An 11,863-nucleotide genomic window follows, 5' to 3' on the forward strand; every position below is an offset into this window, starting at 1 on the left:
CCGCTCCGCCAGCCGTCCGCTCCGAGCGCCGTGGTGGCGCTTAACGGACGGTTCGAGATACTGGCGCTGACGGGAACGTTTCTACCGGGGCCGTCGCCGCCGGGGACAACGGGGTTGACGGTATATCTGGCCGGGGGGCAGGGGCAGGTGGTGGGAGGGAGTGTGGTGGGGCCATTGGTGGCCGCGGGACCGGTCATGGTGGTGGCGGCTACGTTTTCAAACTCCACGTATGAGAGGTTGCCTATCGAGGAGGAGGAGACGGGGATACCGGAAACTTCGGGGATCATTGCGGCGCCACCGACGGCGGCGGGGGGGGCGGGGGGGGTGGTGGAGCAGACCGGGGGGGGGGGGGGGGTTGGATGGCGGGTATGGATGGGCGGCGCATGGCCGGCCGCCACCTTATAATTAAATTGGATATAATATGTTTGTTTAGAGTTTAGACCTTCACCCAAACTTGATATTTACAAATCAGTCATCTTCTATCTATGTCTTTCATGGACATGGATCATGCACAATCTCTGCCTTTAATTGAGCATAATAAAGAGCTAGAAACATATTATTGTACATTTATCTCAAAGTAGATGTAGAGGCTGAAGAGATTTGATAATCTTTTGGGTCATTTTATCATAATAATGTTGTATAAATTTGTTCTATGTATTTTTGAAGAAAATTAGATTAAAGTATTTTCTAATTTTTATCATGATGATCATAGAAAATAGATATATATTGATTTTTATATGGCTTCATTTAGGTTATTGAACATAATTATTATAATATTTTATATGTTATTTCACAAAAAAATATATTTTTTGATTTATGTTCAAATTGAAATCATTTAATTTTATCTCATTTAAGTTTGATGAAAATATCATTGATTAAATTTTTAAGTTCCAAGCCTCGAAACTTGTAATCTCAGAAATGGAACAGGTTAATCAAGCTGATTGCGAGATAAAAAATTTGTTCGAGAATTTCTCATTCCTTTCGAGCTCTGCCCTTTCTTTCATTTTTCATGAGTTTACGAGCGAATGAGCTAAGCCAGATCTTTCTGTCCCACGTTAGACTCGCTCTTGGCATTCTTATCGAATTTTCTTATTTATATTTTTTATTATTTTTTTTTTCTCAAAGTGTTTAGGGCTATCAAATAGATCTTTCTCTCCCTCGAGATTTAGAGGTCTTTATTTATGAAATAGATAAGAAAAAAAGTAATTATATATGTCGAATAACTAGGGCTATCAAAAAAGTTCATTATTCGTGAACAAATCGTGTTCGGCTCGTTAAACAGCTCATGTTCAAATTGTTCGTTAGGTAAACAATCTGAATATGTACAGATTCTTTAAGCTTGAATTATAAACTAGCAAAACATAAACAACTCTTTGTTCCATCGGAATCATCTCGTTTTAGCTCGAAATAAAGAAATTATATATAGTATTTATATAATAATAGATTATATATATTTATAACTAAGTTTAAATCACTATGCGTGCTTTTTATTGCATACGAATAGTGAAAGTTTGAACTTATCATCATAAATTTATTTTTCTAATTAATTTGAACAGGGCAATGTCAAACCGAACTCAAAACAAGAAAATGTAAATCAAGCCAAACATGCGTACGAATCGAAAACGAGCCTAAGCCGGAGCTCACTCGAGCTCGACTCATTTACAACATTACCCATAATATCAAAAATTTTAAAAATATATCAATTGCTTATTTTATTGAAAAAAAAATGTTTATATAGATCAGTTCAAGAGCAACAAATACTTGTTTGAATAAAGTTCAAATAATGTTCAAATCAGATTCCCATATGATGGGGTTCATATTTCTAATAGTATTCAAATATGATAAATTGGACACATCATGGTGTAATTAAAGAGATATAATAAATATTTATGATACGACAAAGTGATGTTCAAGAGATATAATTACAAATAACTATAACATAATAGGGTATAATTCAAAGATATAACATAACATACATAATACAACAAAGAGCAATTAAAAAAAAATAACACAAATACATAGTACAATGAACCTAAATTGGGAAGTTAATAACATAAATAGTTTATATATATATGCAATCATATATAATTTTTAGAATATATATTAAAATGAAAATTTTAAAATAATATTGAAACTAAATAATTTGAAAAATAATACTCGTATAAAAGTGTATACGAGTTCTCGAAGATTGTTAGAATTTAAGTCATTCTCATCAAACAGGATATGATACTGAGCTAGTCTGCTTAATAAGACAGTTTTATTGTCATTTTATGATTATTATTTTCTTAAATGGTAGTATTTGTGCTCTTCATATGTGATATCCGTCCTAGTAGAGATCGAACCTGGACCAGAGGGGGCGTACGACTGACAACGTAGCTGCCTACCAACTTACCTCCCAAGGGCGCACATGACAATTTTATTACCATCCTTAGTAGCATATTTGCTAAATACAAATTTTACTTGAACTTTATTCAAACTTTTGCTAGAACTTCAGTGAAATATTACTCGAATCATATTCAAATCATATTCTAACCTCAATTAAATTTTATAATTCTCGATTTAGGAATGAAAGTGTGAAAGATTTATAATCTATATGCTATTTAATCATTTTTAGACTTAATTATTGAATATCTAGGCATTTTTATTGCAAAAATAAAAGTATAATTTAATGGAGAATAATAAAAAAAATATATATATTTCATATTTATAATTGATAAACTATAACATGCCCATGGCATATGGGGTCGTACTTTTTTATGATGTAATATATCTCTTATTTATGTCATATCATGTTTATGATCCCATGCTTATGTTTTTGCTTAATATTGTGATTGCATTTTGTTTTTGATTATATAGAGAAGGGTATTCCATAAATAAAACTTTGATATATCATCAAATGATTATTTTAATCATTCACGAATCTTGGAGCATTTTGAACAATAAATATTATTGATTCAATTTCAAGATCATCCAGAGCCTCGATTCCAGCAAGCATATAGTCAAACTGGCCGTCTCAATAAAGCTGGCCCAATGAAGCCAAAATTGGTTTGATCCGAGCCTGCAAGCATAGATTAAGCTGTTTAATTGCAATTGGAGGATTTGCATGGACAATTGAATGCTCAAATGAATTCCAAATCTAACAAACTTATAGTCAAATTGAGCGTGACGTTAAGCAGATTCCAAAAAGCCTATGATCACTTCATGACATCATTAAGACACAAATGCTAATAAAACACCATTCAATCAAAGTGATCGTTATGGGTTGTCCGAATGAGTAGTCCGAATTCATGCAGTATTTATGAAGATGCCATTCCCAAAATCTATAAGTGGAGCTCCTCTCCCTTTATGAAAGGAAACTTGGGACTTGGATCGAAGGAGAAAACTGAAGGAGCTTCAAGCTCTTGAGCGTTCTTGAGCTCCAGCAACGTCAAAGCACCGCCGACCAGTCGTCGCCACAACCGGACCAATGCTGCTTGGTCGTCATCATTGAGCAGCCGCCATCGTTGAACCATCATCCTTGCTACCCAACCACTGTCGATCGACCATTGTCATCGTCAGACCACCACTGGCTGACTGTCACCATCATCGAACCACTGCAACCCTCGTCATCCCAGATTGTTACTTGGCCACCACCGTCATATCGCTGTCACCGCCAAACCACCGCTTCCTGGCCATCACCAATGTTGGACCGCCATTGCCTGATCGCCATCATTGAGTTGTCGTCATCATCGGACCACCATGCCACTTCTCTTCCATCACCGTATGGTCATCGCTATTGAATGCACTGACAATAGATTTTCTAGCACACTGATATTAAATATCTCTTAGGGTATATTTGAGGCAACTACAGCTATTTGAAGAATTTGACGTAGAAGAAACTGTTATTCAAAAAGCTGTGATAATTATTACAATTTTATTTTTTTTATTTTCAAAAAGTCAGATCATAACTTTCTGACAGTTACCACACTTAACTAATTGATAATTCAATGACAGTTTAAAAGAGCGAATAAATAGCCAAAAGAAAATCAAAGCCAAACTTGTAGCATTGCATCACAAAAAAGAAAATTAAATCCTTATATTAAAAAAAGTCAACTTCTAATACAATTTTTTTAGGAGAAGAAGAAAAAAAATGACAAAAAATTAGAATTAAAATATAGCTAACAAAAATCGAAAAGTATAAAATTGAGCAAATAATAATTGCATTTGCAGAAGGCTGAATATCGTTTATTTTGCTATCAAAATACCTCTCGCTTATTTAGGGCCCTTTTGAGGCAGATTATAAGTGCGGGCGGCGTTTTGAAAACGTCATCATACCGTTTGATTAACGCGTTTAAACAAATTATGAAAATACGGCGTTGAGATGCTTCCTTCTTTTCTATGTTGATATTTTGTATTCTTAGTCGTGATATTCAAAATTCAGAAGATCCATCTAATTGAATTTTTAAATAAATTTTGAATAGAGAGCTTCAAGAATTAAATTAAGCATCATCAAGCTTCTAATTTTAGTAAAATTATTATTATTATTTTTTTTTGGGATTTTACATACTTAACACTTAAAACTTAATAACATATATCATACACTAACCTTTTTTTGATTTTTTTTTTTTTTTTATATTTCATAACCCAAACTTCTCTATTTACAAAATATACTTTTTCTAACTTCTATTAAGGGTTTCCATCTTCAACATGTTCTCGAGTTTAAGTGGCGGGATTGTCCGAGGGAAGTAGAGGCCAGAAGACAGAGGTCAAGAGAAAAAAAAGATGAGCCCCTTGGTTTTGGAGTCGAGGGCAGTGCCGACGGCGTGCAAACTATAGAAGTTTGTGTGTGAAATATGTTAATAGGTAAATTTTTAGTGCTATGCATGTAAAAATCCTTTTTTTTTTTAACACGCACACCAAATGCATGCACCCTGCATATGCAAGGCGGTGAACCCAAAACTTATTCGTTGAAAGACAAAGCTCCAAACCACTCTGCGAAGGTGGCTTGCATTTTGATTCTAGAAAATAAACTCAAAATCATGAATTTGAAATGTGAATAAAAAATTTGGGACACAAATTGAAAGGTCAAACGATCGATCAATCTTATATGCTCATACTCAAAGCGAGTTTCATTCTAATAAGAGAAATCCAACGAACCCAACAACACTAATTTCCTAGATCATCAAGATATTTGATTACTAAAAGAATAATTCATGATCAAATGAATCAACACAAGCAATTTGATCGAGCTTTTTTATAATTGTAACACTCTATAAATACGATTATCAAAGTTCGCTCTTCCCACAAATTTAAAATTTTATAACATAAATTACAATAATCACAAACGATAAATTTCAAAAAGTAATCCTTTCTTTTGTTTTACTTCCTTTCACTATTTGTATGTAGGGGTGCAAACGAGCCGAACAAGAGCGAGCCCAGGCTCAGCTCGTGTTCAACCCATTTATATTTCGAGCTCAGAAAGTGTGTTCGTGTTCGACTCGTTTGCTTAATGAGCCGAACACAAGCTGTTCACGAACATAGAGTCATTTTGACAACCCTAATACAACCCTAATCACGTAGTCAAAAAATGTTAAGGATTGAGGCAAGATTTAAAACATCATTTTAATTTAATTTAATAATATTTATTCTATTTTCTTCATTAATAATGTTAATTGATTATAAATCTTTGTAGCATTGTAGTCAATTAAGTTTTTTAGAAAATACTACTCATATATGAACGAACAAATAATTATTCGTGTTATTCGTGTTCGGCTCGTTAACTTTGCGAACGAGCCGAACACGGGCTTCTTTTCGAGCCGAGCACGAGCTGTTCGCGAACAACGAGCCGTTTTGACAGCCCTAATTTCATAGCCCTATTTGCATGATTTGACCCTGTGATTACTTCTAAAAATAAGTATAGAACAAGCACAAGCCCGTACAGAATGTACATGCTCAAGATAGATAATTATTAATCTTTCACACTAAAAACTAATACAATTGTCGTTAATTTGAAAAATCAGAGATGATTTTCTTTAGACTGAAAGCCTAAACAACTAATTTCTCTTATAAAAATGCCAAATGTATGGCGAAAATTTTTCTGTGCGGACCACTGATGTAGCTTTACTTGTGGGCAAAGTTATTTTTGAGTTTTTTTCAATAATACTGAAATAACCCAGAAATAATCCAAAAAATAAAGACCTCAGATTATTTTTGGGTTATTTCAGGATCATTGAAAATAACTCAAAAATAACTTGAAAATAACTCAGGAATAACCTACGACGCACGTAGAACTACGTCAAGAGTCCGGACAGAAAATGTGCTCAACGTAAAGGATTATGTCAAGAGCGCCAGCACCACATTGCTTGATGTGCAAGTTATAAATTTAAAATGTCTAATTTTAGGGGATCATAGAATATTAAATAATAATCAGGCTAGGAAAAAGGATTATGAAATACAATCTAATTGAAAATTTTACAAAAATATCACACAATTCTTGTGCATTTGCATATCTAATAACAAAAATTTTGATATTTACATTCATTAACACCCTGGTTTTAAAAACTTATGCATAAAAATGTGTAATTCACTTTAAAAATGTTTGGCGATATTTTTAATATAATGCAAAGATTTGAGCTTTATGTACATAATATGAAAGTTTCAGTCTTAGACATGTAAATATATAAGAATTATGTGGTATTTATGTAAATGCGCCTACGTGATATTGCTTGGTAATGGTCATTTATATAATAAACTTTACATGGCAACATATCCTTGCCAATTATAGCGGCCAAAAGCTCAATGATTAATGTAAATTCATAGAAATTGGGTGGTATGTATGTAAATGTCCCTAAAAATAAAATCTATTACTTTAAAAATCACAAAATAAGCTTTTTTCTAGGGACATTTACAGACATACCACACAATTCTCATGTATTTACATATCTTAAACACCAAAATATTCATCATATTTACATACATCTCACTTAAATCTTTGAAATCACATAAAAAAAAATACTACTATCACTATCATTTTAAAAGTGAAATATAGGCTTATGACACCCCAATGTTATAAGTGTAAATATCAAAATTTGGGTGTTAGATTTGCAAATAGACAAGAATTGTGTGGTATGCATGTAAATCTGCCTTTCTCTTTCATCTATGGAAAACTCTCACAGGCAAAAAAAGCCAGGCATGTCAAAGACCTATAGATCTTTCAGGCTGAATAGTCATCAAAGGAAAATTTTATATTTGTATGCAAACTCTTATGAAAATAGACCTTTTTTGAACTTACATGAAAGAAAAAGATGAAGTTGAAACAAATTTGCAATAATCCACCATGTCTTTCATGTTGTATCCCTGCCCAAACTGCAAAACCTGGACCCACTTAATTTGATTTATGCAATTATCTTATTTTCCCTAAACAATCATGTAGCAATTTCATCTTGTTCTGTATATGATAATTTCTATGTAAACTTGAAACATCACTGTTTACAAATCATAATCCAATTATAGTGGGGAAGCACGAAGCAAGATGAGAAGAAGTCCATGATTCCAAGCTATTTTTAAATATGATTGTGGGTGAGGTGTCTATAAGTCTCTTTCTTCTCTAAAAGACAAACGAAGGCTCTGCTAAAGGGCAAAAGGGTTAAGAAAACCACAAACAATACTACAAAGAGTCAAAATCATCAAATGATGCAAAAACAGTTGATCTAGTGGCTCCTGAAAGTTCTCATTGGCAGATTCAGTTCTTGTTTGAAAATGCAAAATATTAGTTTTATGGGTACCAAGAAGAAAGTTCAAGTGCTGCACCTGGTTTTGATCATTTTGGAGACTGTCGGGGGCTTTAGCTCGAACTACCTTGATGCTTGCAGTTAGCATGGTGCACCACTTCGCTGAATTGGAAACTAAGGAGAAGTTACAAAAGGAAGATTTACATATATACCACTCAATTCCCAGCATTTACATATCAACACCTAAACTTCAATTTTTACATGCATACCATCTTCCGTATACGTGAAAAGGCATATTTCACATTTTAAAAGTTAAAATATTGGTAGCTTTGGTGTGTTACGAAAGATTGGGATGGTATAAATGTAAAAAACAGAATATAGATGTTGGATATGTAAATAAATAGGAACTGGTTGGTATGTATGTAAATGTCCCTAAAAGAAAATATCAAAAGAAGGCGAGTAATGCAGCTCATCAAAGGTGGAAGAAATAATGGATATAGCATGTTTATCAAACTATAACATGACATATTAAGTGGCAGATATCAGGTGACAGTTTATTTTTAAATTAATTTTTTCATATTTAGTTATTGTAACTTTGACCTAGACTCTTATTTCAAAGTACCAAGGAATAGATTGGGCGAACAAAATATGACCAGTGAATTTGATTGGATTCTGCTTGTCATTTCTTCTAGTAAAATTCTATCCGACACGGCTTTGACGGCTAAAATATTGATTTTAAGCTTCAAATGTAAGACATATTCATGCCTCAATTCTATCATCATGAGAGGGCAAATGAAATGCCTTAATTTATCAAATACATTGTTTCCATTATTTAATACACTTTAAGAAATAATAATTAACAAAGTAACTACCTTTTCTGTTAATGCAACATCAGACTACCCAACTTCACACTTTGATTCAATATATAGTACATGTGATTCATTGACTATGAGTTTTCTAACTAGTTTTTTAAAATCAGGGCCATTTGGGATCACTTTTTACTTATATTTTGATTTGAAATAAAACATGTTTAGATAATTGTTTCTAAAAACACTTAAAACATCTAATATTTATTTTGAATGTTTTTAAACAAGTTAATTTACTTCTAAAATTTTAAAAAAAAATAAATAACATATAAAAATGCATTAAAAAACATGTTTTTAAAAACAAAAACAAAAAATGAAAAAAGATCCTACATAAGCCCTATTTAATATTTTTTCAAGATAACACTGAACAACTTTTCTTGGTGTTGTGAACCTTAATTAAGACTCGATATTAGTCACTAAAATAAATGCAATTTCATCAAGATATTAGATCTCAAATTTCGTGCCTTAGGTGCATATTTTAGAACTGTCTCATCATTCATCATTTACAATGTAAATGCTCAAAAATATTACATTCTGATATTACAAAAGAAGAGCGCAAGAAACTATCCCCTGCAATCGGATTGGTATAGAATGAAAACATAAATGGTTAATAAACTACTCTTTAACAGACAGATAGTCATTCCAATAAATAAACAATATAAGGGATGCACATCAGTTAAATGCATAAAACCAGAAAAATACTCATTTCTTTAAGTGGATAACACAAAAGACCTTGCACATCTGCAATTTTTCTCCGGCTTTCATAGCCTCCTTCCCTAACATCCACTGCATTATTCTTCAAAAATTTTGACCAAAAAAAAAACAAAAACAAAACAAATCATCCATGCAATGGGCCCATAAAATGTTTCTCATATAATATGTTATTCAAAGAAAAAAATTCAAGATGATCATGAAAACACGAGGAATGGTAAAAATAAAAAACGCATCGAAAGAATTTTATCTTTCACCATCCTGTTCCAGACAGCTGCATCACATTACTCAAATGCACATACCACTTAATAACATTGGTAGCATGACTTGATAATTTCCTTTCTATCAGTTTTTTCATTTCATCACCACATCGTTCAATTAATTTTATCAGGTTATAAAAAAACCTACAAAAACATGAGAAACTTCACGTCCATAAATCATGTGGCATAAATCATTCACCCTAATTTTAATTCTCAATGCTAAAACAATGGCACATGTTAAATTTAAGAGGGATTTTTAAAATGCAATTTGTATTTAGAAATTCATTAGTCACGCGCTAAACTGAATCAATAACATGAGCATTTCAGTACTTCTAACACGTTAAAATTGGTAAAACAAAAATTAATAGCCCAAAGGGAACAAAGGTTAGATTCGTGTAGCAGAATACCTTAGACTATCATGACGAACCAACAATGGGCTTCTGGAATTTGCCATGAACCCAGACCCTCTTCATCTTCTTACCACTCCGATGATTCACAGAGAGCACACAACAGTATTCAAGCTCCAACTGAAAGCACAAAAAGCAAACATGGCTATCAACATAGGGCATGTTTGGGATCACTTTTATTTTTTGTTTTTTTTTTGTTTTTGCTTTTATTCTAAAATCATGTTTGTTTTACATTTTTTTTTTGGTATGTTTTTATCTTTTATTTTCAAAAATAAATTAGCTTGATTTTAAATGCACATAAAACATCTAAGAGTTATTTTGAGTATTTTTTTAAAACAACTAAACATGTTACAACTTACCAAATATATTTTCTTTCAAGTAAAAACATAAACAAAATAAAATAAGAATAAAAAATAAAAAGCAAAATCAAAAGTGTCCAATCACCGCTTAGCATCGTTGAGAGAACAATGCAGAAGATTAAGATCTAGCTAGAATTTGGTAGATCTAATTACATCTGATATGAATTCTACATTCTCTTTGAGCTGCATTAGTAGACCTTATGGAAATGCAAAAAAATGGTCAGCACGCACAAACAAAAGAGAACAGAAGTAGCAACTGCAAGTTAGTTGACTGCATTTAGTGAATCTTATAGATGGCGCGGTTTTATTGGAGTCCAGACGCAAAACTACGTTCGAACTCCGGATGCAATATTTTCTCCCCGTACAAGAAAACAGAAAGAGATAAGCACATTCTCTATTACTTTACCTATTTTTCATTAAAAAAGAAGAAAGAAAAGTTAATAAAGACAAGTATTTCACTCCTATGGATAAAATAAAGATAAAGATAAAATCAATAAGTACAGTGCAAAGATAAAGTAAAATCTTTGATATTAAATAATCTGCCATGTGGGCCGGTTGTCAACAACTACCTCGGTCGACCACTCGCCGCCAACGAGACCAACGTAAAAGGTCCAAAAAGACCGGTCCAAGCAAGGAAAGGACCCCTCACTACTCCCCTTTAAGAAGGGTAATAAAAATAATCTCTCTCCCTTCTTTCTCAATAAATAGAGAATCCCTTGCATGTAAAAATAGGATAGGGTCCCTTAGGCTCTCTCTCTCTCTCTCATGTAGGGAGCTTGCTCCCCTTCTCTCTCACATTGTAACCTCTCGTGTGGAATAAAAGGGGTCGTCAAGCACAAGGACCACCACTCTTTGCCCCTTGACGGGGCCTCTCTCTCCTTCTCTCCCCCTCTTTTTATTTTGGCTCTATTCCTTGAGCACTCCAAAGAACAGATTTGAATTCAACATCCTAAAAGGGGTAGGCCATGGAAAAGGAGCCAGCCACATGGAGAAGCATCCGGTCGGTCACCTCAATCGGCTAGCCAACCTCAATTGGCCTCTTAAGTCGGCCACGTAGAGAAGCACCCGGCCGGCCACCTGGGCTAGCCACCATGGTAGGCCAACCTCAATCGACCACTTGGGCTAGTCATATATAGCATTACCCAACTAGCCACCTTGGTTGGCCACCCTAGCCGGTTGGCCACCCTAGCCGGTTGGCCACCATGAGCAGGCCATAGTGAAGAAAGAGGGTCGGCCACTCCCATACAATCTGCCATGTGGGTCGGCTGTCAACGACTACCTAGGTCGACCACTTGACGCCGACGAGACCAACGGGAAAGCTCTGGAGAGACCGGTCCAAGCAAGGAAAGGACCCCACTGCTCCCCTTTAAGTAGGGGCATAAAAGTAATCTCTCTCCCCTCTCTTTCTCTATAAAAAGAAAACCCCTTGCATGTAAAAAGGGGTCCTTAGGCTCTCTCTCTCTCCCATTCATATAGGGAGCTTGCTCCCCTTCTCCCACAACTTGTAATATCTCCTGTGTGGAATAAAAAGGGCCACTGAGCCCGAGGACC

At 34.1% G+C, this 11,863-nt stretch overlaps 2 protein-coding genes across 7 annotated transcripts in view; one reads left to right on the forward strand and one right to left on the reverse strand.

Moving 5' to 3' along the window:
- The window catches only part of LOC110032065 (AT-hook motif nuclear-localized protein 19-like), a gene marked incomplete at its 5' end in the record, with an annotated part of 669 nt that extends 264 nt beyond the window's left edge, over window positions 1–405 (forward strand). The window contains one exon of the mRNA XM_020735578.1: window positions 1–405. This exon is cut by the window's left edge and continues 264 nt beyond it. Coding sequence (XP_020591237.1) covers window positions 1–405 — 405 coding nt within the window.
- A 6,962-nt stretch (window positions 406–7,367) lies between these two features.
- The window catches only part of LOC110032045 (methyltransferase-like protein 6), a 62,088-nt gene continuing 57,592 nt past the window's right edge, over window positions 7,368–11,863 (reverse strand). The window contains exons 7-9 of one of the 6 annotated variants that reach the window (XR_002294811.1): window positions 9,954–10,073; window positions 7,789–7,883; window positions 7,368–7,605 (exon numbers count right to left, since the gene is read on the reverse strand). Coding sequence is in view for 2 of the 6 variants with exons in the window: in XM_020735554.1 (XP_020591213.1) it covers window positions 9,963–10,073 (111 nt within the window). In the remaining 4 variants the exon portion in view is untranslated. Of the gene's footprint in view, window positions 7,884–9,307; window positions 9,372–9,953; window positions 10,074–11,863 lie in introns of all 6 variants that reach the window. The other 5 variants (XR_002294812.1, XR_002294813.1, XR_002294814.1 and 2 more) reach the window with 5 other exon arrangements.

This window comes from Phalaenopsis equestris, unplaced genomic scaffold (genome assembly GCF_001263595.1).
Source record: "Phalaenopsis equestris unplaced genomic scaffold, ASM126359v1 Scaffold000877, whole genome shotgun sequence".
Classification (NCBI taxonomy): Eukaryota; Viridiplantae; Streptophyta; class Magnoliopsida; order Asparagales; family Orchidaceae; genus Phalaenopsis; species Phalaenopsis equestris.